The following is a 27267-nucleotide window of genomic DNA, read 5'->3' on the forward strand; positions in this document are numbered from 1 at the left end:
TTCCCAGGGAATAAGAGAGATCCTGGAGTCTGAACTGTACCAGAAATTTGGGAGATATTGAGCCCTGCATCTGTGACCTTTTGGATTTCTTTTTTCATCTATCTTGGTTTCATGAGAAGTTTCAAAGAACTGGAGGTGTTCAAAGAACTTGGAAAATAGAAAGCTAAGGGTGAAGAATGGATATGAAATCTGTCTTCAGAGTGTTGAACTTGGCATTAAGATGACCTGAGTTCAAATATTGCTTCAGATACTAGCTTATGTGAGCTTGAAGAAATTACTCTCTCAAAAACCAAAAACAACAACAAAACAAAATTATTTTCTCTTAGCCTTAGCATTTTCATGTGTAAAATGGGGATAATAGCATCTATCACAGATTTTTTGGTGAGGATTTTGTAAGATAATATTTATAAAGCACTTTGCAAATCTTAAAAGGCTATATAAATACTAGCACTTATTATTATTTAAGTATTTGAAGGTCTGTCATTTTGGAAGAAGATTTGAACTTAATTGACCTCAGAGAGCTATAGATAGATTCTGTGGAAAGTCAGATTTGGACTTAAAAGGGGGAAAAACTTTCTGCCAAGTAGTGCTACCTAAAATGGAATGTGTTGCCTCAGAATATTTCTAATTGGCAGGGAGACTGAGGGGGATTTTTGCACAATTGGAGGTTGGATTCATTGATGTCAGAAATCTCTCCTGAGATTTTAGAGGAATGTGGTCTAATAATAATGATTACAACAATTCAATTCACTAAACATGCAATAGGCATTAGGTATTGAGCCCTATGTAGGTATAGAAAATAACAAATGTGGGGGAGAAAGTGAAATGGAAGTGTTACTGACCTCATGTTGGGATAGGACAATACACTATGGGATTCAACAGAACAATTCCCATGCTCTGCCATCAGATGTGTCTCTAGCTTTATTGACCATCAGAGGAGAACATAGAGCTGTGATGAGATGGAACATCTAAGTCTGAACATAGCTTCATCTGGTACGTGTAGGAAGGTATAATGAGAAAATCCTTATCATTCAGTGCAATGATCAAGAAGTCACTTGATTGTATGTGTGTTTCACTAGGTTGCATTTAGCTGTTGTCTATGAGGAATAGGGAAGTGTTTTTGTCACTGCTGCTCATTGAAAGAAGGAGCTTTGAGGGAGAAAACAAGATCTGTAAAGTGAAAAGATGGTTAAGAAGATAGTAGCTGACAGGAAAACACTGTAAAACATTGGTGTAAAACAGCAATCCTATACCAAGATCAACTGAATAACTTAGTTATTGTCAACAATACAATGCTCCAAGACAATTCCAAAGGACTGGAGAGAAAAAATGCTATCCACTTCCAGAGGAAGAACTGATAAGAGTCTGAATGCAGATCGAAATATACTATTTTTCACTTCCTGTAATTTTTTTCATGACTTAGTTCTTTTTGGTTCTGTTTCTTCTTTTAGAGCATGATAAATATGGTAAAATTGTTGTATTATTGAACATGTATAACCTATATCAAATGGCTTACTATCTCAGGGAGAGGGGAGGTGAGAGAGTCAAAATTTGGAATTCAAAACAATTTAAAAATGAACATTAAAAACTAGAGAAAATATTAATTAAAAAAGAAGTTGGTAGCTGAGAAGAGAATTTGGATTTTTAGACTCTTGGCTCTTGGCTAGGGATACAGTACATCTAATGACGGTTGGTTAAAAATAAACAATTACAGGAATTTTATAAATCTAGATGATTTTATGATGAAAATGGGGATAGAAGGAAAATGCCACTTCTCTAAATCTACACATCCTGTACTCAGTGCACCATGGGGAATGGCAACTACAGCACAGGAAAAATAGCAATAGAGATACATTTATTGCATCCTGCTCAGTGATATGAACAAATATTATCTCATGATCCTCACAATAATCCTGGGAAGTAGGTGGTGCTACTATTTCCATTTTACATTGAGAAAACAGTCATACAAGTAGTAATTTGTCTGATACCTATTTGAACCTATTTGAACGTGTTCCTAGGTCAGTGATCTATACATTGTACTAGCTCACTGCCTCCCAATGGGAAGGAGTGGAGTAGCATATATTCACGTAGAAAATATATTCATATGAGGAAATCCACATGAAATAATGGTAATGGAAAAGGTGTCTTATGCACAGAAGGATTTGCTTTTCAGTTGGCAACACAGGTGGAGACAACCCTGGGAAGATTTATTCAGCATGCAATCTCTGAGTGAGGCACTAGATGGCACTCTGAGCTCAAACTGAGCTCCTCTATGTAGATGTGACCAGGTCCATGAGTCCAAGAATTTTAAAAAACTGCCTTTTTTTTTTTTTTTTTGGCTAAATCGGCTATATTATGCAAGTCTATTTATATAGGATCCAGAAGCTTAGACTAGATAGTCCTCTGCTCTTAGGAGCTTATAATTAATAAAAAATATTAAAATTGATTGTTTTTCTCACAATTACAATCTCAGATCTCCTCCCCAGAGACATATGAAACCTGTTATTTTAGATGAAGATTCAAACTTCTATCCATTTAGGTGTGTGTGTTGCAAACTATTCATTGACGTTCTCTATTGTAATCACTCCATATGCAATTAATATACAAACAGGGATGTGCTGGTAAATGTTAACTGACCTTCTGGTGGGAAAAGTATAAGGACATACTTTAAAATTTAATCTTCATTATTAACATTTTTTCCTTCCACTAAATGAAAAAAAAATTTAACTCTGAAAAACAAATCCCTCAATAAATAGAGGGATTGAAATCCCTCAATATTTTTGCATAGTCTGGCAAAACAAATTTCTATATGTCCCAAAGTTTTAAGCTGATCATCTCACTGTCAAGAAATAAATGTTCTTGTTTCATCTTCATTTGGACCCATTTATCATTGTATTAAACAGCTTTCTAACGTCTTTCAAAGTTGTTTTTCTCTAATGTTATCATTGTATAAATTGTTCTGTTTCTGCTCAATTCACTCTGCATCATTTCGTGAAGATCTTGCCAGTTTCCTGTGAAATTGTCCATTTCATCATTGCTTAATGGCATAATTGTCTATTACATTCATATAATAAAATTTGTTTAGCTGTTTCCCAAGGGGGGATACCTACTTACTTTCCAATCTGTAGTTACTATGAGAAGAAAAATGCTACTATAAATATTTTTGCACATATAATCTTTTTCCTTTTTCTCTGATTTTTTTTGGGGTATAGATCTTTGGGAGTAGGAATCACAGAGTTAGTAACTTTCTGAAATAATTCTAAACTGCTTTCCAGAATGACTGGACCAGATCACAGCTCCATTGTAAACTGATCATTAGAAAAATGCTAATGAAAGAAATTGAGTTTCCACTTTATATTTATTTGACTAGCAGATGATAAAAGAGGAAAATGAAATATGTTGGAGAAGTTATAGGAAAACAGGACCACTAACTAGTACATTGTTTAGGGAGGAGAAGAGGGCAGCAATACAACAAAGAGTAATAGTCTCAAGATTGGGAAGGTAAAGGTGTTCCAGTGGATACTATAGTTGAAAATAAAAATTGAAGGTTTTAATTGTCTAGAGCTTTCTTCTGCTAGTGTTCTGTCTATTCTAGTTCATGAGAAAGAGTGTATAGCTCAGACAGACTGAAGCTATTGTCTGTTATTGCTCCTTGAGATCAACAAAAGGACAAAGAAGATTAAATTTCTTTCCCCTTTTCCCTTGTGCTTACAGCTGGCAGGCATTTTCTATACAGTTTAAGCTTTAAAAAACAAATAGACCATGCAGACTGGAAGGAGTCTCAGCAGGATTGGAAAAGAACAAATATTTCAGTTTTCAAAACAGAAAGGAAAAGCTGTGAGTCAGTGACCTTGTTCTAATTCCTAGAAAAATTTTAGAGCATAAAAAGAATGGTTTTTCTCGATATATCCCAAATCAAAAAATAAAAAAGGAGAAAGGCCTGGATTATGATGATTGTATGAGATGATGGAAGTGAATGGATGAAAAGAGATATAACTGTAGAATCATCAGACTCTACAATCTGGTTGGAGTTGTGAGCCTAGAAGACTGGAAAGATGGTAATACTATTAACAGAAATAGGAAAATTTGTCTGAATGTAAATATCTAGTAGGAGGTTGCTAATAACAAAGGGAATGATCTGTAGATTTAGAAAAGGAAAGAATGGTTACAAGCAGGTTTCTTCTAGAACAGGTCATGACAGATGATTCTCATTTCCATTTTTGACAGTGTTAATAAGAGACTGGCAGATCAGGGAAATGCTATAAATAGCTTACCTAGATTTTAGCAAATCATTTGACAGATGCTCATGCTATCATTGTGGAAAAGATGGAGAGATGTAAGATAGACAATAATGTAATTAGAAGGATTCAGAACTGGCTAAATAGCTGCCCTCAAGAGTACTTATTAATGACTGGATATCACCTTGGGATAAAGTCTCCAGTGGAATATTCCAGGAATCTGTTCATGGCTCCAGGTATTGCATAAAAGCTCAAGTGGAAAGTTTATTAAATTTGTAGATGCTTCAAAACCTAGGAGAGATAGTTAATACTTTGAATAATAGCAATCTGGAAAGAGTTCAGATTTCATCTAAGAAGATGAAATTTAATACGGAGAAATTTACATTTGGGGATTAGACTTGAGGACCTTGAATAGGACCTATAGGCTTCTATATATTTCTTATATTCTGCCTTTATAGCTATTCAAATTTGTGTCTTGAGAGGATAATGATATCATGGAAAGAGCACAGGATTGAGAGACAAAATTTGGGTTTGAGTTCTGGTGGGAGCTTTTTAGTACCAGTGAAAAAGCTAGAAGTTATATACTTTAAAGCAGTGAAAACAGTGTTTTTGAGGCAGTGAAAACAGTGTTTTTTATAGAGAGGTGGGGACTATGGGATCAGAATGTTGTACTCTTTTTCAGATTCTGTTTAGTTTTTGTGTTTTCCTTTGTTGCTTTAAAGATCCAATGAGGTGAGGTATCTCAATATAAAGAAATTAAGTGAAGATCAGGAAAAAAATAAAATGTGTGGGTCAAGAAATCCAGATTTGAATCCTTCATCTAATACTATGTGACTTTGGGTGAGCTTCTTTTTAAAATTTCTCTGATAATAAAATACTATTCTGTACTTCAAAGGGTTGTCTAAGGACAATGTTTTGAGCTGGGCATGGAGGAAAACTGTCTCTGATATCTGCTATAGGGGGGTGGTAATTACTGGTGGATTGCTGAAGACTTGGAGTTCTGAGCTACAGAAAACTAAGCCACATCATCTGGCATTATATGGTGATCCCTGGGATAAGAGAAGACCTCCAGATTGCATAAGGAGAGATGTATCAGCCTAGGTCAGAAACTTAGCAGGTCAAAGTTGATTGAAGAACAGCCAGACTGAGTGGCATAGGAAGACCCAGGATTTTTTAAAATTTTTATTTTTAATAGCTTTTTATTTTTCAAAATACATGCAAAGATAGTTTTCAACATTCACCCTTGCAAAATCTTGTGTTCCAAATTTTTCTCCCTCCTTCCCCTTTCCTCTTCCCCTAGACAGCAAGTAATTCAATATAGATTAAACATATGCAATTCTTCTAAACATATTTGTACATTTATCATGCTGCATAAGAAAAATGAGCTCAGAAGAGGAAAAATGAGAAAGGGAAAAAAACCAAGCAAATAAAGACAAAAAAGGTGAAAACACTATGTTGTGATCCATATTCAGTCTCATAGTCCTCTTTCTGGTTGCAGATGGCTCTCTCCATTCTCTCCTTGAATCATCTCATTGAAAAAAAGCCAAGTCCATCACAGTTGATTATTATGGGCCAGAATTCTGAACTCTGAAACAAGGATTCTTACAAGGTGCTAACTCAGTGGGATTGATAAAGACAATGGTTATCTAGTTTAGCATGGTGCTTAATAGTTCTCTAGTTCAGTACATGTACTTAGTACTTAATATAGTTCCACAAGATTCACACCTATGATAATGTAATTATAATAGAGTATATAACAGCCAGCAAGGACTGGATGAGATTCATTCCATCTTCAGTCAGGTTCCTGATGGCTCTCCTGGAGGAGCGAGGGATTCAGAGACAGATTCATTCCATTGTCCACTTTTATGGTGGCTGGAGGGTGGAGCACAAACTCTCCGACTCAGAGAGATTCATTCATCCCATCTCACACCACTGTGGTGGCAGGGCTCTCCTCCTTAGCGTCTCCGCTGAAACCAAGACTCTGGAAGGCCTTTAAGAAAGCTGGCCCGGGCCCCAGGCAAGGAAACTAGATTGTGAAGGAGACAATAAAGAATTTGGACTTTAACACCTGGCTATTCTTATGGTGATCAATCTGCTGAAAGGAAGGCTGCTTCAAGACCTCCAGAAAACCAAGGAGAACATTACAGATGATCATCACATAATCTTGCTATTGCTGTGTCCCATATTCTCTTGGTTCTACTCACTTCACTTAGCATCATTTAATTTTTTTCTAGGCTTTTATGAAATCATCTTGCTTATCATTTCTTATAGATCAATAATATTCCATTACTTTCTTATATCATAACTTATTCAGCTATTCTTCAACTGATGGGTATCCACTCAATTTCCAGTTCCTTGCCACTACAAACATTTTTACACACGGAACCTTTTCCTTGTTTAATGATCTCTTTGGGATACAGACTCAGTAGACACACTGCTAGATCAAAAGGTATGGACAATTTTATAGCCCTTTGAACACAGTTTCAAATTGCTCACCGGAATGAGTGGATCAGTTCACAACTTCAACTTTATCATTAGTGTCCTAGTTTTTCCACATCCCCTCTAACAGTCATCATTATCTTTGCCTGCCATCTTAGCCCATCTGAGAGGTGTGAAGACAACCTTAGAATTGTCTTAATTTGCATTTCTCTAATCAATAGTGATATAAAGCATTTTTTCATATGATTAGAAATGGCTTAAATTTCTTCATCTGAAAATTGTAAGATCATATCCTTTGACCATTTATAAGCTGGAGAATGGCTTGTATTCTTGTAAATTTGAGTCAATTTTCTATTATTTTATTTACTTAATTTTCTGTATATTTTAGAAATGAGGACTTTTCTCACTCTTCTTTGGCCAACCTGGTCAGAGACCAGTGTTATTGGATGGAAGAGAATGTATGGGAAAAAAACGGAAAAGATTGGGGGGAGGCAGATTATATTCAAGATCTTAACTTCAAACAGAGGATTTTATATTTGATTCTGGAAGTGACAGGGAGTCACTGAGTTTATTAAATAGAAGAATGGCATGGTTAGATCTGTACTTTAGGAAGATCACTTAGGCAACCGAGCAAAAAGTAGATTAGAACCAGAAGACCTGCATCAAGACAGAACAACTAGAAAACTTATGCAATAGTCCAGGTTTGATATTATCCAGTTAAAATAAGACTAGACTTGGCAACTAATTGGATATGAGGGTGAGAGAAATCAAGTATGATGCCTAAATCATAAGTCTGGGTGTCTAGGAGGATAGGGAGTATTTTCATTAGGAAAAAAGGTTTTCTTTTCTTCCTGGGAGGAAAGCAGTTGGAGATACTAAGCTAAAAGGTCAGCAGAAAGGTTAGGGCTGGATAAGCAGATTTGGGAATCGTTAGCATAGAGATAATAATCCATGAAAACTGATGGGATCACCAAGTGAAAATATGGAGAGTGAAGAAGGTCCAGGACAGGGCCCTTTGGAATACCCAAGGTTAGCAGACATGACCTGGATGAAGATCTAGTAAAGGAGATTGAGTTGTCTAATAGGCAGAAGACCCAGGGAGAGTAGTGTCCCAAAAACCTAGAGGGAAAAAAAGAATTATCAGGGAGAAGGTGGTGATTGGCAACATAAAAAACTAAAAAATGGTCAAGGAGGATGAGGACTGAGAAAAGGTCGTTATATTTGGCAATTGAGAGGTCACTGGTTGGAGAGTTTTAGTTGAATCAAGTCTGAAGCCATATCATAGAGAATTTAGGATAGGGAATGAATATTTTGAGGATGAGAAATGGGCATGTTTTCAGACATCAAGGAAGCAGCCAATAGACAAAAGAGAAATTAAAAAGCGAGGGAATAAGGATAGAGAAGATAATCTACTATAGAAGATTGGATGGAATGGGATCACCTGTGCAGGTAGAGGGGCTTACAGGTACTAATCTCTGCCACCATCCCATTTGGGCACTAATGTGGTCTGGCCAATTCATCCTGAGACAGGGATCAATTAGAGATGGTAGCAGAGCATTTGTGAGGCAAGTAGAAAAGGAGGGTCAAATTCTTGATGAAAACTCAGCTTTTTCCAGGAAAATGAGGTGATCATAGAAATTCATGGAAATTTTGTGGAGGGAAGAAAAGTTGGAAAAGCTGCTCTGGTGAATGGGAAAATGAGTCAATTAAAGTAATATAAAACAATTGCTGCAGTGAGGGTCTAGTTAAGCTTATGTAACAAATTTGTAGTGGATTGTCAGCATAACCTTTTTTCTCCACATTTATTCTGTTGTGTATTGAGTATGAATTAAGACAATGGATTATATGACCCTGGAAAATTACTTAACTCTGTTTGCCTCAGTTTCCTGAGGCAACTGAAAAAGAAACTGGAAAAGGAAATGGCAAACCACTGTGGTATCTTTGCCAAGAAAACCCCAAATGGGTTCATGAAGAATTAACTATACGGAAATGACTGAACAAGAGGACAAGAAATTGAGAGATTAGTATAGTTTTGACCAAGGAATAAAGATAGAAAAATGAGAGTTAAAGGGTAATGGCCTGGTTAAGAACTAAGCAGTTGAGGGTCATGAGGATGATGAACAAGCTTTGGGGTTGCAAGGCAGAGGGCAAAATGGAATGACAGCAGATTGCAAACAGTTAAAGGAGTTTGTGTGAACAGGGAAGTGATATATTTTGAAGTGATGGCAAGATCTAAGTATATGAACTTTTAATAGAAAAAAATCGAGCCAACAAACTTTAGTTTTTCATCTGTGTCAGTTATCCATACGTGGGATGTAGAGCCTGAAAAATAGTGGGAGTTCCGAGCTCATGACCTGGAGGTGGGTGGGAAAACGGTAGATGATGTAGCAGATGTACCCTGCTGAGCTCACTGGACCAGAAATGGGGAAATGAAGCAAAGTGAAAGTGGCTCAGAGCTCTGGAATTCAGAAAATTTGTTGGACAATTCTTATTTGGATGACCTTGAGTTAGAAGAAAAGGCATTGACTTGGGAGTTTTAAATATATTTATTGTGAAATTTATTGAGATCCTGAACAGGGACAGAATTGAATACAAAGACTTTTATCCTCATAGCACTTGTGAACCCATAGGGAAAATTTTAGAAATTTATCAAGTCATTGGCTGGGTTTTAAAGAAATGGCTAATCTCCTAAAGTGTCCAGACAATAGGTCCATTCCATTCCTTAACCATCATCTCACTAAATTCTGGCTGCCTAGGATAGGCACTGTCTGGAAGAATACTCTCTAAAACTCCTGCCCTGAGGCTCCCATTTTCATTCATGGTTTTTTAAGGTGACCATATCTGGGCCTACCTCCAGCAATACTTCATTTCCCTTCCCAGGCCATCTTGTTGACCAAAAAATGACAATTATACTTGCCATTGAATCATACTTGAATCATAGTCCTATCAACTCTATCATTGCTCCCACAATGATTGTATTCATCTTTTCCACCTGTTTCCTATTTTTGTAACTTACCTAGGCAAAATCTTGTCACTTTGCTAGAATATCTGAGGGCAGGGACAACTTTTGCCTGTTTTTATGCCTGGTGATTAGCATGGGGCTTGTAATATAATGCTTAGTCTTCCATTCATTTATTCACAGAGTGGAAAGTAAATGAACATTTATTTTTCAGCAAGAGTCTGAGTATCACTGCAGCTGGAGCTGAGGAAAGGACCCTGCCATCACTTCAGGAGATTTTCTTTATGGGGTTAAGCATCCTTCTAAGGTTGAGTAGTGGAAATGGAAAATAAAGCCAGACACAGGAATGCCAGCAACATCTCTGGCACTTGTTCATTAAGACCTTAAAATGCATTCTGGAATGAACTATAATTGACACCACAAGGTCTGGAGTAGACTATATCTTCCGTGCCCCCCACATCTTTGCAGGGTGCTCTGCTCCCTAAATATTTGTTGTTTTATTGCAATCTGTTGGACATAGAACTATAAGGGTACTTGAGGCCAGGAAATCAGATAAATCTCACACTTCTCAGTCTCATTCACTCACATCTTGGGTTGTCTCCCTTTGCTAACAGAGTCTCCTTCCCCTAAGGAGTTGGGGCATAATGACAACCTCCCCAAGTAGACCCTGGGAACACCCTCAGTCCCATCCCTACTCCACTCAGGTCACAGAATTGGATTGGCTTGAGCAGTAGGATGGATTGAGTCTCAGGGGAGTGAGGAGTAAGGACTTGAGGTCAATGTGGAATATTCCAAGAAGAGTATACAAAGCATACAAATTCACAATCACATTCTGGGCACTTTTCACAATAGAACAGTGGCAAATTCAAGGCACTTTTAATTTCAGCAGGAAACAAGACTCACCTAATTGTTTTTGTGTTCTGGGCAAGAGCATAACACTTTCCCTCAATTTAGTTGTGGGCTTTGTAGCAAAAATAGCAAGACACCAAGACCACTGGGGAAGAGATTGCCAAGGATGATGGCAGGACTAGGCTTAATGAAAAGCCAGGTGTGGCTGCCTGGATAGAGGAAGCTCTTCCTGTTTTACTTGTATCTTCCTGTTTTACTTTTTCTGGATAATTAACTGCTAAGTTAGTTATTTCTGTTACTGAAGGACACAAAGTGCTTGTAGTGCTCTATTTTTTTGGCCACTCTTCTCACCCCCAAAGTCCCAGTCACCCAGACAGTTAAAACTTTCCTGAAAGTCTATATCTAAGAGTCTCCTTACTCGGTTTGATCCATATCTCCCTAAATTCTCTTCCTGGAGGTCATACTAAAGTCAGGATGTATAACCCTTTTTCCTGGTAAGCAGTGTGTAGCTGGGACTTTTGATCCCCAAGGCAAGAGAGTCCCCCATTTTCCCTTGACCTGTACCACAGAGGCCAAGGTGGTCTGAAGAGAAGGCTGCTTAGAGGGAAAGTAGTGATTTCTATATAGCATAATAAAAAGGTGCCAGGTGGGGGTGGCTGAAAGACTATTTCTGTTCTCTTTAATATTTCCTGTATCTCCTCTGTAGGAGGATGATTCAGAATAGAGAGTAGATGCTTGGGGAAAGTAGGATATGAATAGGAGAAGAGTGGAGGCTTGCAGGCTTCAGGTATTACAAGTCCCAATCTCTCAAGGTAGTACTTACTATTTAGGGGGGCAGTAGAGATTAGGGAATGGGACACAGCTTAGTTAAATTAAATAGAACCTTTAATTTTATTCACATAGGTTCTTGGTAGTGGGAATCTTTGAAAAGGAAAAGGCTCTTCTAAACATACCTAAGGAGGTTTTATTAAGAAGTCATAGGAAAATAAACAAGCTTTCTTCCCCCAATTCAACTTCATCCCCCTTTAGATATATACCCTGGAAAGGAGTATTTGGAGAGGTACCTCTAGTGTTGCCTGTTGAGATGAAGTGATCCTATAGCATCTTACGTAGTGAAGAAGCCAGAAAGAAAGAAGAAATCTCAGAGGAAGGGAAGAAAGTGAGAAGGCAGAAAAGAGGAAGAAAGTAAAGAGGAAGAAAGATAAAGAAAGTGGTCAAGAATAAAATGGAGGTGGGGCAGAGTAGAAATAGAATGAGGTCCAGAGTCCAAGTGGACTGAGTTCCCTGAGTCCTTAATAGCCAAGGCTCGGTCCTCAGCATGTCTTCCATTTCTCCCCTTCACCATCTCCCCTTCTTCTCTCCACATGGTTTTCCATTTCCTTTCAGTCCAGGCTCAGTCTCAGGAGTGTCTCAGCTCCACCTCAGAGCCATAATAAGGCTCTTGTCGACTTTTGAGTTTATACGTTTTATAGGCCAAGCCTATTATAGCCATAAGGAACGCCAGGCCCAGAACAAGCAGTATCCACTGCCCTGCTTTAGCCTGCCCAGGAGTCAGCTCCATTCCCAAGAAGCTGACTTTGTCACTGTTGGGGGCTCTTGAGGCACCTAGGGGGTAGGGAAGAAAAACACATGAGAAGAAAAGATAGGAAGTGGAAGAATGGGATTCTGGCCTCTGCACAGTTTTTAGGGGAAGGAAAAAAGGAGTGGGGGTCTGGGCCCTCCTCACTGTGGATCTAGAGCCAAGCCATTGGGAGAAATGGCCATCTCCTAGTCCCAAGTGGAGGCCTCTTGCCAACGCCCAAGAAAGGGACTCAGATAAGCCCTGGGTCTAGTATTCAAAGAAAGTTGAGGGCAGAAGAAACCTTGGGGATCATTTAATACAGATTCCTTATCTTGTTAATATGTCTCTCTTGGGAATGGGAGCAGGGAAATCTTTATGGAGAAAGATAAGGATTTTAAGAGACAGAGAAGAAAGGTTTTAGGAAATTAATCTAGCAATGGTGAGGAAGATGGATGGAGAAATGGTGTAAGCTGAAGCAACGAGGGGAAATGAATACAGGAGGCAGGGAACCTGGGTTAAAATTCTAATTCTGCTACTTATTATCCATATGACCTTCATGTCTCTGGATCTCAGTTTATCCTTCTGCAAACTTCAACTCCTTCATTTTATAGATCCAGAGATGAAAAACTTTTCCTAAAATCCCTAAGGTAACCAATAGACCTTGGACCTTACTGATTAAACTTTTGACCAGAGAGCATTGCCTAGGGGAGGAGGGCAGATAGGGTACCACTTCTACTCCCAAATGGAGTGCATCTCTGATATCCTGAGAGCAGATGGGGCTGGGGTCAGGTTTGGAACAGTTAGAGAATTCTTTGTTCTGCATTTGTTTGAACTCAAGCCTGTGTCTAGGTATAGAAAACTACATTAGCCTTGGGTGAGATGTAGGGGTTGAGGCTGGAGCAGGAGTAAGGATGGGAGCAGTACCAGAATATGGAGTCCAGTCATACTGAGGCCATCCCAGGGTCTCTTCCTGTTCCTTGTTCTTGGTGATGAGCCAGTCCAGCAGCGGCTGGAAGTATTTCACAATAGCTGTAGCTGACATGTTGGGCTGTCCCGTAAGTAGCATCATAGCCTCTGGCCAGGGCTTACTGAGTCCTAGTTTCATAGCATCCCTAGATAGGGTTTGAGGTTTGGGGAAGATGAAAAGAAGAAGGAAGCAATTAGTTCTCCTGCTCTGTGGCTACAATCCTTATACAGTAATCGCTCCCTCTAGCTTAGATTGCCCATTGAGCAAGACAGTGTTCTAGGTCCTACAGGATCAGATTTAGAAATGGAGGTCACTTAGTACAATACCCTCATTTTACAAATTAAGGAAATGAGTAGTTAGGCATAAGGTAGATTCTAGCATATTTAAATAAAATTTAAGATAAACTTCCAGCTTAGACTTATTATTTCAATCAAATAATAATTGAAAGTTAAAAATAAGCAAAGGAATTAAGCTAATTTTCTAAAGAAATATAATTTTTAAATGCTTTAAGGGACAAGCTTTTAAAGAAAGAAATCACAGGCCCCAAGGAAAACACAATAAGGCCCATAGAAGGCTTGGTTTAGGTGTGGGGTGGTGGGCAGACCAGGGAAGAAGCTAATCTTCCAAGTACACATCCATAATCCCCAGCAACACACAGTGGGCTCCCTCCCCAGAGGCTCCTGACTCTATGTCTGCAGCTTGGGTCAGAGAGTTGAACTTGAGCCAAAGGACAAATTCTGAAAACTCACGACAAGAGCTTCCCTGCCTCCTTTGATTGATAGATATCACACTTGTGCAGGGGACCTGTGTGACCAGCAGCTCGGCACAGGGCCTCGTGGAACTGGAACTGAATCACAAAACTGACAAAGTATCTGGGAAGAGAAGACAGAACAAGGGTAAATGAGCCAATGGGTCTGAAAATCCCTCTTCATAGCCCTCCTTATGTGCCAAAGCTGCTTTGCCCTGTATACAGGGTCCTAAATATCCTGCAAGCAGTTAAGCAGTACAGAGAACAGAGAAGGGGGTGCGGACTCAGGAAATCTGAGTTCAAATCTGGCCTCAGATGCTTACTAGATGTGTGACCTTGGGTGGGTCATTTCACTCTGTTTAAATTTTCTCATCTGTAAAATGAGATGGAGAAGGAAGTGGAAAACCACTCCAGTATCTTTGCCAAGATACTCATGAGGAGTCAGATGTGACTTAACAAAATATCCTGCTGTGGTTTAAGAGTGTATTGTGAGTAAACTGGCTTGGAGAGGTCATTCCTGGGAGCATGTCCAGATATTCCCTTCCTAGTTTCAGTCAGCCATGTAGAGAAACCCTATTTATGGCCACATGTTGGGGGCTTGTATTAAGAGATGATAAAGAGTTCCCTAACTGGCTGCCAAGTTGAAACTCAGTAGAAATATAAATAAAACCTCCATCTCAGGCATGTTTAATTCCTTAATAAAGGACAGTTATTGGGATGCTTCCCTTTCTCCTCTCTCTCTCTCTCTCTCTCTCTCTCTCTCTCTCTCTCTCTCTCTCTCTCTCTCTCTTTCTCACACACACACACACACACACACACACACACACACACACACACACACACACACACATCTTTCTCTATTTTTCTCTCTCTCTCCTCCTGACTGGGTAACAGACTCTCTGAACCTGTAATGAATGCATATGGCAGATAAGAGAGACATGAATTCTGATTAGCAAAGGGACTTAGAGAAGGTACAGACTTTGGAATGGCTAATCAGAGCTCCTGAGGCACAGACATGCTGAGAAAGCTGTCCCAATACCCAAGAGATCCTTTAATTCCTAGCATCTACATCTTTAGGGACTGCTTAGGAAGAACCTCTTGAGTAAATTCATTATCTTCTTGGGTAAGCTGAGATTCTATCTTACTTTTGCTTTGGAAGAGCCTATTTGCTTTTTTGTACTCTACTAATTTTCCTTTATCTGAATAATTTCCTCAGTTTTACTGTTTGCTTAAATGTTTTGTTGCTCTTTCCTTTAGTAGTGATGGACTCCACTTGACCCCATGAACTTTGTCTGTGGGATTTTCTTGTTAAAGATATTGGAATCGTTTATTTTCTTCTCCACTATATCCCCATTTTACAGATTAGGAACTGGGGCAAATAGGAGCTAAGTGACTTGCCCAGAGTCACATAATATGTGAGGCCACATTTGAACTCAGATCTTCCTGACTCCAGGTCCAGCACTCTAACACTATACCACCTACCTGTCCCAAAATAGGTAATAGATAAATAGATAATATTATAATTATATTAAAGTAGCTAGATGGCAAAGTACAAAGACCTGGAGGTGACATAGCATAGGACTTGAAATCAGGAAGAGCTGGCTGAGTTCAAATTCTGCCTCAAATACTAGCTGTGTGACTATGAGGAAATTACTTAATCTCTCTCAGTCTTAGTTTCTTAATCTATATTTAAAAAAAAAAGGGATAGGTATCATAATAGTGCCTATCAATTAGACTTCTTGTGAGGATCAAAGGAAATAACATTTATAAAATGCTTTGTAAACCTCAAAGTTATTAATTGATTAAATACTAAATTATTATTATTAAATGAGCCAAAAGTAGTAGTTGAGAACAGGGTTTCTTAAACTTTTTCTACTTACAACCCCTTTTTGCTAAGAAATTTTTACATAACCCTGGGTATCCAGGTATATAAAATAGGTATACAAACTGAATACTTACTGATAATAAATCATAATTTTGTGACCCTTCCATTCAGTTACAAGACTTCATATGGAGCTGCAACCCCCAGTTTAATAAGCTGGGCTTTAAAGGGACCAGGGAAGGTAGAATTTAATCCTGAATTCTTAAAAGCAAAATACAAATCTTAAAATATAAACTTCTAAACTGTAAATATCTGATTGTGGTGGATATAATTCTAGCCTCAAACCCTTCTTGGAAATAAAAAGACTGGAAGAGTACCCAGACTTCTTCCTGCTCCACTTAAAGACAGTAATAGCCAGTCTCTCTAGAAGAGACAGAGAATGAGCAGACCCAGATCCTATCTATCTAAATATCCCTGTAATTCAGAGGACCTTGAGTCCTTGTCTGCCTGGTTAACTCATTCCATACAAAAGCAGCAACTTGCCTCTCCAATGATCTTTTCATCCCTGTTGGCAACTGAAACAAGACAGCTCAAGCCCAGCCCTATTTCACTGGACATGGAAGAGAGAAATAAGCAATGGAGGGGTAGGCTATTGCTTGGCTTTTATATATCTGCTGAGTTTCATCTCAGTAACTAGTTAAAGGTATTCGTTATCATCACACCCAGCAACAAAAAGGCTTGTCCCAAGCTTCCACATGCTGAACTAGAACCAAGCCAAGAAAATCTATCTAAACTCCTAGGAATGGTTTTTCCACCATTTTCCACCATCAACCCCCCCCCATGCTACTATTATTATTACTATTAGCTGACATTTGGTGTCCCAAAACTCTTAGTGCGTTTAAGCTGATTAAAGTTTAAAGTTAATTAAAACTTATTAATGCTCAAGCGGCTCTTAAGATTTTCTGGGACAACTTTACTGTTTACAAAGCATTCAACATTTAATGTTTCATTGGATCCTCAAAACAATTCTATGAAGTAAGTAAGTAGTATAGATATAATTTTACAGATGTGAAAATTTGGGTTCAGTAAGTTTAGGTAACTTGTTCATTATCATACAACTAATGAGTGTCAGAGGTGGGATTTGAATCCAGATTTCTTATTTTCTTACAATTATTGTAACAATAGCAATGGCAATAATAATAGCAACTAGCATTTATATAGCACAAGTTTTACAAAGCATTTTACAAACATTATCTCATTTGGTTCTTACAATAACCCTGAGAAATAGGTGCTATTACCCCCATTTTGTAAATGAGGAAACTGAAGTAGTCCTTGATCTTGCTTTCAGTGACTTACCCAGGGGCCCAGTGCTAGTATATAAACTATATTATACTATATCACACACACACACATATATATATATATATATATATATATATATATATATATATATATATATATATATATATGCCAATTATAGCAATAAGAAAAGGAAAATAAATTGAGAGAATAAGTATAGGTGAAGAGGAAACTAAATTATTGCTTCTTACTGCTTTACTTAGAAAACTCTAGAGATTCAACTAAAATATATTAAAAACAATAACTTCACTAGAGTAGCAGGGTATAAAATATATCGACATTGGTTACCAACTTGTCTGTATATTACCAACAAAACTGAACTAGAATAAATATAAAGAGAAAATCCATCAAAGTAACTATAGATTTAATGAGATGTTTGCAATCTATCTACTAAGACTATACAGGAATTACATGAATACAACTAAAAAACATTCTTGGGGAGATATTAATTGTCATGGATGAACCATGTTAATATAATAAACTTGGTGATTTTGATATGACTTTTACTGATATAATTATTAAATTAAATTAGTTAAATTAATTTACTTATTCAGTGTTATATGAATCAAACTACCAAAAGATTACTTCATAGAACTAGAAAAAAGTTAGAATGCATCTGGAGTAATAAAAGATCAAGAATCTCAAGGGAAATAATAAAAAAATTTTGGAAAGAAGCAAGCTTAGCAAAATCTTTTCTCAAATTATGTTACAAAACAATAATCATTAAAACTATTTGGCACTGGCTAACCCCACTCCAGCAAATTTTTTTATTGGGATTAGATTAGGAACACAAAATTTAGAATCAAATGAATATAGTAACATAGTGTTCATCACATCCAAAGACTACTGGTAAGAACAAACTGTTCCACAAAACTACTGGGAAAAGCATTCAGGAAAAAATTAGATTTAGACCAAAATCTCATACCACATATAAGATTAAGCTCCAAGTGGCTATGACCTAGATATAAAAGATCACATTAATATATAAACTACAAATTAATAAAAAATCATTTTGGAAAACAATATGGAACAATGTCAAAAGTTACTAAAGTAACTTTTTCATCAAAAATATCATTGCTAGACATATATGCAAAAGAGATCAAAAAAGAGAGAAAGGATCCAAATATATGCAAACATTCCTAGTATTATTTTTTATTGTAGCAAAGAACTGAGAATTAAAGAGATGCTTATTAATCAGAAAATAGCTGAACAAATTGTATAAATGTAGGGAACTATTGTGTATTAATAATTGATAAAAGGTTCAAAGTCACAGAAATCTTGTGAGATTTATATGAACTGATATTAAGGTAAATGAGCAGAAGCAAAAGAATTTGTAGAATGACTATGTAAAAAATTACTGTAGTACAAAAATACATGGAAAAAATTAAAGAACTCTGATCAGTGCAATCAACAATCATAATTACCAAAGAGGATGAAGCATATTTTCAGAACAGAGAGGTAAGAGATTAGAGATATACATATTCAGTTGGAACAACTTGTAGTTCTGTTTTTCATGACTATGCAAACTTATTTTAGGGGTTTTTTGTTTTTGAGAGGAAAGAACTGAGGGTAAGGGAAAAAGGTAATTATAACAATGTGAAAGAAAGAAAAAAGCCAATAAAGTTAGATTTTTTTTTAGAAAATTAACTGAAGACAACAGAGATTTAGAGGGGAATAGACAAGTGCAATGGGTTTTGGAACCAGTACACTCAGTTCTGTATATTCTTTAAAAATGTACAAAAACCAAATAAAATCAAGTTGTATATATGTCATTCCTCAATATCCAAAATAACTCTCTCTTTAGCTCTAAGAGTCATCATAGACACTGAACAAAATCTCAGAGAGGAAGGGACTACTAAAAAAAGTAGAACTAGAAATGTTAAAAGAATAGACCCAACTAGAGTAAAGTAGCCCCTCAAGAATCTCCTTGTAGCAGCATCCCAAGTGGTTACTGTCACTCCCTAAGAGAAACAGATGTCATTCAAAAATCAAGAGTCTGAGAGAACAGGGACCAGGAAATGGATACAGCAATACTGGGCCTGCAGAAGGAAAAAGACTTGTGGTAAAAAGTCCATTTACAGCAATAACACCATAGAATAATCAGCAGTGATTTCGAAAGACAGACAAGTAGGAGCTAGATGATGCAATGGAGTCAGGAGGACCTGAGTTCAAATACAATTTCAGACACAACACTGTGTGACCCTGGACAAATCACTTAAGTTCAGTTGCCTTGCCAAAAACAAACAAAACCAAAAAATACAGACAAAATATAAGTGGAGAGGTTAAATCAACAAATATTTGAAGAAAAGTTATCTTGTGGACAAGCACTTCACAACAAAGGACAAATTCACTTCTTTCAGAAAGTTGATGGTATTATATCAAACAGGTTCCTTGAAATCACCATGAGGAAACTTCAACAACTTCCAGAATGTTTCAGAAGAACATACAAAGAATTAAATAAAAATATCCAAGAAACGATAATGAAAATTAGCCTCTTAAAGAAACTATATCAAGTGTAATCAGAGCCTGGAGAATTTAGAACACAAGGCAGATATGACATACAGTAGGTTCTCTTAAAAAGAGAGGGGCAGAAGTGGAATGCAAATATTCAGAAGAAGAAAAATTAATGGAATAACAACAAAACAAATAATAAAACTAGATTAACACATAACTCTAAAAAACACATAACACATAACTCTAAAAAAGGTCTTGAAAATAGGATGTGAATGTTTAACCTATATTGGATTACTTGCTATCTAGGGGAGGGAGGAGGGAGGAAGGGAGGGAGAAAAATTTGGAATACAAGGTTTTGCAAGGGTAAATGTTAAAAACTATATTTGCATTGCATGTATTTTAAAAAATAAAAAGCTATTATAAAAATATACAAAAGAAATAAATACAAAATAGCATGCAAATAGATAATATAAGGAATATAAAAATATAAAGACTATCAGAAAGGCTACTTGAAAAAAAAACCCTAAGTACTTCAAGAAATCACAAAAAAAATTGTCCAGAAATATTATAAGCCATAGCACAAGAGGAATCACAGAAGAACAACATAAATTCAATCTAATTCACCAAGGAACATTGCAATCAGCATCTAGAATGACAACATTAAAAAAATTTGCAAATAGCAAAGAAAAACTTTTACATGCCAAAAATAATCAATCAGAATAGGATTATTCTGTGTTTATAAGAAATCAAAGGAAAAGTTGAAATTTGAATTTCTGAAAAACAGTATAATAAGAGTGAGGGAGGCTGGGAGAAAATACTAGGATTAATTAAAATAAATATAGTTTAGTATAATTAAAATAAACTTCAGGGACTACAGTCTTAAAAAAAGAGAAGAGAGTATATATACCTATGTAATATACGTGTATATAATTTATATGTATGTATAATATACATGCCTGCAAATGTTAGGTATATACATATATATATATGTATATATATATGTATATATATATATATATATATATATATATAAACACAATATATGTAATTTCTCCTTTGGGATAATTTCCCAAGAGGGTACTTAGTACCTCAAGATTTTAGAAGTATACTATGAGTACCAGATCCTAAACTTTAAAGTTCACAAACCTCCATTGATATTTTTCATTAACAGTCAGCTAGTAGACATACTTAGCTCTAAGCAAAGGTATTTGCTAAAATGTCACCAAAAAAAAATCTGCCCCAGGGCATCTCTCCTACATACATACAACAATCATGGCAAGAGAGGTATCAGATTTAGAGTATAATGAATTACCATTATGAGGCAACATGTGTAGGATATATGTGTGACAATAACAACTCAACTCTGTAGTGCTTCAAAGCTTGTAAGACCTTTCTTCATAGAATCATCAAAATGCTCCTATCACTTGGAGCTGAATTTTCAAAGGTCTGCTCCTTCCATAGCTGGCTCTCTTTGCTGCCAGTCTTTTAAGCTGCTTCCTCCCATAAGTAACCTTTTCTGAATCCATGTCTGTCTGCAATATCTGTCTGCTTCCTAGGGTACCTTGAATTCTCTCAAAGCAAAAGAACTCTAGAATTGCTGGATCAGGTGTCTCTTGCTCTATTACTAGATATGTCTAATGGAGGAAGGGGAAAAGAGAGAAATCTCTCCCTCTCCTAATTTCTTTCAGAAATCTTCTCCATTAAGAGAAGAAGAAACCTTCATTTCTATTAACTCTCCAGCTCTTAGTTATTTTAAATCCCCAAGGAGACACGACTAATTTGTTTTCTCAGGCAATGAGGTTGTTCTTTTTTATTCTACTCAAGGGATCTGTTCACATCTCATAAAAGCAGTCAGAACCTTGTTAACACATAGCATCCATGAATTCTGTTACTATATCTACTGTACTGGGGTGGGGGTGGAAATAAAATCCCCTTTACACATTTAATAGAAAATCAGCATTCATTCAGAATATATCTAAAGGATTCTGTAAAACTAAAACTAAAAACAAAAACAAAACAGAAGCAAACCCTTTCATCCAGTCCAGAACTGCACAAAAAGAAAAGACAGCCAGAAGCCAGCAGAGGTGGGAAGAGGGGTCCCATCAGGGATGTTAGCTAGGGCTGTGTAGTGAAGGGCTGGCAGTTGGCAGAAGTGGAGAAAGGAACTAGGCCAAGGAAACTACTCCAGTTCTAGAAACTGGACTTAAAACCTGCCAGTGCTCTAACCAGGGTAGTTTCAGGTCAACACAAACTCTGGTAATCAGGGACTTAAAGTGAGAATCCAGCCTGATCTATCACAACCAAAGTACCCTCACCACTGCTGGACTATGGGGTCTGGTTATATCCTCATAACACTGGAAGCCTCAGAAGAAGACCAGAGACCAAGGAAAAAATAATAATACTCCTATCAATATTACCATCACTAGTGCTCTCTGTTGCTCCCTGGTCCACAGTGATGTCTTAGACCAAATATCTTAAAGGAGTGGAATGGAGGACCCTACAAACTTGGATTTTTATATTTTGATAACTGTTTCAACATAACTGCCTTCCTTTGTAATCTTAACTATTTTAGGTTGTATAATTTAAAACATTCTGATAAAAGAGGTCCACAGACTTTATTTATAGTTCTAAGACTGCCAACAGGATTTGTGATCCTCCCAAAAGATTAAAAACCCCTAACCTAGACCAAACTTGTTGGTTTTGGTGCTTGTTCTTCAATACATGTTGTATTTTCCTAGTAGAATTTAAGTTCCTTGAGGGCAGAAACTGTCAGTCTCATTTTTATATTTTAACACCTATCACAAAGCTCAGTATACAGTAGAAATTTAATACATGCTTGTTGATTTTTTTTTTCATTGATCACTGTTATCTCTTTCCACACACACTCATTTACATCAGCTTATCCCCATTAACTCCTCTTAATTGCACCCTTCTTTTCCCAGGTGGTCCTGATCCTTTCTTTACCTGAGATATGGCACATTTGCAGGTATGTGGAACTTGGCACCTGGGTCAAAGTCTTCTTGTGTCCTGGGCACTGGTGGACAGAGACCCTGGTATTTTAGCCTGTGAAAAGGAAATAAGGAAATAAGTAGGGCTTTGGCAAATAAAATGTGTGACTTTTTGAGAGAGTGTGTATGTGTTTATGTGTGTATGGTGGAAGCTGACTGGCATTGTTGGCTTAGAGGTGGATCGCTGTACTTCTGCACACCTAACTCCTGGTATTGCTCTGGGTCCTTCATGAATCTGACAGGGTTTCCCAGGTCCCAAACGCCAGGGGAACCTGATCCCAGGGTTCTGTCCCTCAACCTTGACCTCCTCTCATATACCCCCTAAATCCTTAAGTCCAACAGAGCCTTGCCCATGCTGACCTGAGGCTCCACCACTCCTGGTTGTAATCTTTCTCTTTGATGCTCCCATCAAACACCCGCCAGCGCCATTGGTCAATAAGGTACCCAAAAGGGATGAAGGCAATCTTGTCCAGTGCGACACTCATCAGATAGTTGATCTCACTCTCTAGTAAAGAAGATACAGATAATCAGTTCAGGAACCCCTCCCTTGCTCTGTTTCTGGTTTCTCCAGTTTATTCTCAATGACCTTCCTCCTGGCAGAATTGGAACCAGAAATATGTGCCCTATGGGCAATGTTTAGAAATTATGTCACGTTTCCTGAAGGCTTTGCGCTTCTGCTGTAATTCATTTGGCTTGACTTATACACTTTCAATTCCTACATTTGTGAAGAGTGGGAATTTTTTAATATTAAAAAATGTATATTTCCAAAGAGGACATTAAAAAGTATCTATCTCCCTTCACCCCTTGCTGCATAGGCAGTTCTGAACTTGCTCAATCCTTGTCCCAATCCTGCTCCCTATATTTACCTGATATTTGCTTCCCCTCTTACCCCCCTGACGCCCAAGTATCTCCTAACCTTCTGCTTTTCACTCCACCTGTGACTAACTTACCATAGCCCTCGCCCTCATTATCCAGCAGACCAATACTGTGTAAGTGCTTGGGAGTGGAGACAGAGAGTGCCAGCACATCTCCGATAGCCTCATGGAAACCTGGGTTAGCACCCTCTCGGAAGGCTATAGGTTGGTCTTTGTATTGCATGAAATACTGCACATGGCCCATTTCATGGTGGATGACGATGAGATCCTCCATATTCACTGTCGTGCACTGTTTGATCCTGGTGTGTAAAAGGAAAAGAATAAGGATGGGGAGAAAGGAAGATGAGAAATCTCAACAAAGTCAACTGATTGGACTGCACAGGAAAGAACTGTCTCTTCTCTGCTGCTTTATTATAAACAAGACATTATTAGAAAGCATGGAAAGAAAATGAAAGGGTAAAAGAGTGAGAATTCTAGGATCGGAACCATCTAAAGAAGTCATCTAGTCCCCTAACTGCTCTCACTACATTTATTCTCTCTATAGACACTTTGGTTTTAGATGAAACTAAATAGTATGTAATCTCATTCTTGAATTCTAATTTTGTTATTTATATGAGCTATGTCTCTCTGACATGACTGAATTCCCTGAAAGGATGAATAGCATTGCATCCTTTGTTTCCCTTCACAGTGCTTAGGCTAGGTATTTTAAGAGACTTCTGAGGAATTAGGGTGAATTATCTGATTCTATATTAAACTCATATAGAAGTAGGTTAACTACACTGTACATAAGGGTCCCTTAACCATATGCAGCTTGACTTAGAAAAGTATTAAAATAGCACATATTAATATTATCTATGTTCTATTATATTTTCATTTATTTTGTTAAATATTTCTCAATACTTTTTAATTTGGTTAAACCCTTATTTGGAGGCTGATGCTTGACACATCTGCTTTAAGCCACCCAAGTCATAAGGTTATCCTCTTCTGGGCACCAAGTTTAATTTTTCCTTAAATCTTCTTTGATTGTGACAAGCTCAAGGAGGGTAAATTCTTATCTATCTTTTCTCCTGATTCCTTAAGGTTGCATAAAGAATTTTACTCTATCCTTTTGCAAAATATTAAGTCACAGGCATCAGAAAGAGGTAAATTAAAAACAAACAAGCTGTGGATTAGACTCAGGTTTGAATCTTGGTCATAATAGGAAGGAAAAAAGAATTTATTAAGCACCTACTGTATGCCAAGTGCTTCATAAATATCTCATTTGATTCTCATCATAACTCTAGCAGATAGGTATCATTATAATACCCACTTTATAGTAAAGGACATGGAGGCAGATTAAGTGACAAGTTAAGTGACTTGTCCAGGGCCATATAGCAGCATAAGGCTGCATTTGAACTCAAGTCTTCTTGACTCTAGGCTTAGTGCTCTAAACACTGTATTACCTAGTTTCCAAAATTCTCTTTATTTAATTCTAACATAGTTTTAAACTACTTTCTTCTTTAACAAGCTACTTCTTGTTGAAAACTATCTATGCATGTGTTTTACATTTTAAAAAACCTCAAAAATAAAATAAACATAAAAATCAATTAATTAAAAAAAAAGCTATTCCTGGGACTTGATTGGGAAAGGGGATTAGTAAGAGGGAATCAGAAGAAGGATAAGGCAGCTTCTCCTTTAACACAGCTACCTCTATACTGACATGGTTTCCTGGTTAAATCCTTAATTAACCCTATTTATACCCTTAGGTAACCAGAATGCCTTGGCCCCCTGGGTCAATATGGTGGTGGTTTATTTTTTGGGGGAACTTTATTGACTTTTAGGGGGAAAACCTGTTGGATGGAGAACCCTGGTAAATATTGATTCCATTACCCCAACTTTTCTACTTATTACTTGTGTGATCTCAGCAAAATGAGAGGAATATAGTATAAATGACAAATAAAATCGCATATATTAAATAGCTCCTCTCCTCTTCTCTCATTTTTTAAGGCTGTATTCCTCATGTCATTGAAGTAGTGGGTTCAAGAGACTAAACCAACCTTCCTTCTTCAAATTTTCTGTTCAGGAACCCTGGTCTTCTTGCTCTCTTGAAGTAAAATGTGGTGTGTGTGTGTGTGTGTGTGTGTGTGTGTGTGTGTGTGTGTGTGTGTATACAAGTATATTTATATATTTTTATATGTATGTCTATTTATAGATTTATCTATATATCTATTACATATATATCTATATCTATTTGCTCTAGGTGCCAAAAACTTTTTATGAATGAATATTTGTGATCAAGAAGGCCGAAACCAAGCAGAGTAAGCAATGTTGTGTGTAGCCCTGCAACAGAATGATGCTGACTGGCACAGTAGAGTCAGAAGAGCTGACATTCAGGAAGACCTGAGCTCAAATCCAGCTTCAGATATTTATTGTCTAGGTCCTGGGCAAGTCATTAACAAACTCCGCTTCCTTCCATTCTTCAACTATAAAATGAGCATCACCGTAGCACCTATCTTTCAGGATTATTGTAAATATCAAATGGGATTTGTAAAGAGCTTTGCACAATTCCTAGCATTTAGTAGGCATTTATTAATATATTAATAAATGTTCATTCCCTAGTTCATCCATGTATTGATCAAACCATCAACATGGTATCCTAACCTTCAGATCTGGCCTGCCAGATTTTCTTATTCTTTATGGGGAGGAGGGTGGGAAAGTCACTACTTTCTCTAAGCTCTTTTCCCCTTCTCCAAAGGAATCTGAAAGGATGCCACTCCTTTTTGCCTCACCTGAAGTCTTTTCCATTGTAGAAATCCCAGGCAGAAGCATGGCACACCACTTCTCGGCCATCATTTGGTTTCTCTAGCATTGATTTATTCCAGAACTCAGGGGGCAGGGGCAGCAGACCAAGGGATTGGAAGAATTTATCTGCCTCTTCAAACATCCTCCGCACGGTCCAGCCCTGAAGTTAAGAGAGACCAAAGAATTATAGGATTAAAACGGGAGAGCCGAAGGGTACTTCAGTGGATGTCAAAATCCAACTCCCTCCTAAATAAACTGAGTCAAAGAGAAGGAAAGCGTAAGGTCACCACCTATACAGAAGATTGGCCAAGGGACAAAATTTTAGGGAAGGACTCCTCTGGATCCCAACTGGATTCTTCCCCTTCTTCTACTCCCGAGGATCATGGAATCAAGAGTGGAGTAAATCACAAGCATAAAATTGGGAGATGAAAGGTTATGTAAAAAGCAGAGAGCAATACACTGACCTGTTCCTTCATAGCTGGAGTAGCATCCACCTGGCTGGCAGAAGGGAACGGTACCACCAATTTATAGATATTGGACCAGGTCTGAGCCCACATATTGCCTGGAGGAAAGTTCAGAGGAAAAGGAAAGAAACAGATTAAACCTTTCACCACCCAAGAAGAGAAAACCATCCTGGAATAAGTTTAGAAAGACTTCTGGGAGCATTCCCTTCCTTCTTTGCAGAGCTATGCAATAGCTGTGCAATATTGAATATTGTCAGACATAGTTGATATGTTGGATTATTTTGTCCTTTGTATCTTTGTTATGGAGATGACTCGATAAAAGAAGGCTGTGGAGATACATTCAGGAATGAAGGTGAAGTAAAAGCAAATGGTATTAATGATAATTGTAGAATCTTATAAATAATAGAATAAAACCAGTTTAAAAACTCAAATTCTAAAAAGAAAGAGAAATACTAATAATGCTAAGTGGGGTCTTGTTTTCTAGTCTTAGGCATAACAGTCAAGGTCTCTGAACCTTCTGACCATCCTAACTCCAGCATTTACTTATGCCTTACTCTCTGAAATCATCTATGTTTATGTGACTTCATATTTCATAACAAGTAGTTAATTGTGACTATGAGCTCATAAGGGTAGGACTTCTTCAGTTGAGATGAGATGGTTCTGGAATTAAATTAGAACAAAGAAAATCTGATGCTGAAAAGCATTGAGCAAGAGAGAGGAGATGGCTAACAGGAAAAACGTCA

The 27267-nt window shown here is 37.3% G+C and overlaps 1 protein-coding gene across 2 annotated transcripts in view; it reads right to left on the bottom strand.

The window, feature by feature from the left end:
* Positions 1-5405: 5405 nt before the first annotated feature.
* The window catches only part of LOC141538911 (angiotensin-converting enzyme-like), a 41989-nt gene continuing 20127 nt past the window's right edge, over positions 5406-27267 (bottom strand). The window contains exons 18-25 of one of the 2 annotated variants that reach the window (XM_074260879.1): positions 26525-26622; positions 26048-26220; positions 23355-23578; positions 22765-22909; positions 22361-22459; positions 13763-13885; positions 12971-13158; positions 5406-6264 (exon numbers count right to left, since the gene is read on the bottom strand). In XM_074260879.1, coding sequence (XP_074116980.1) covers positions 6194-6264; positions 12971-13158; positions 13763-13885; positions 22361-22459; positions 22765-22909; positions 23355-23578; positions 26048-26220; positions 26525-26622 — 1121 coding nt within the window. In that variant the 3' untranslated portion in view covers positions 5406-6193. Of the gene's footprint in view, positions 6265-9204; positions 12091-12970; positions 13159-13762; positions 13886-22360; positions 22460-22764; positions 22910-23354; positions 23579-26047; positions 26221-26524; positions 26623-27267 lie in introns of those variants that run through there. The other variant, XM_074260878.1, reaches the window with a different exon arrangement.

This window comes from Sminthopsis crassicaudata, chromosome 4, assembly GCF_048593235.1.
Source record: "Sminthopsis crassicaudata isolate SCR6 chromosome 4, ASM4859323v1, whole genome shotgun sequence".
In the NCBI taxonomy this organism is placed as follows: domain Eukaryota; kingdom Metazoa; phylum Chordata; class Mammalia; order Dasyuromorphia; family Dasyuridae; genus Sminthopsis; species Sminthopsis crassicaudata.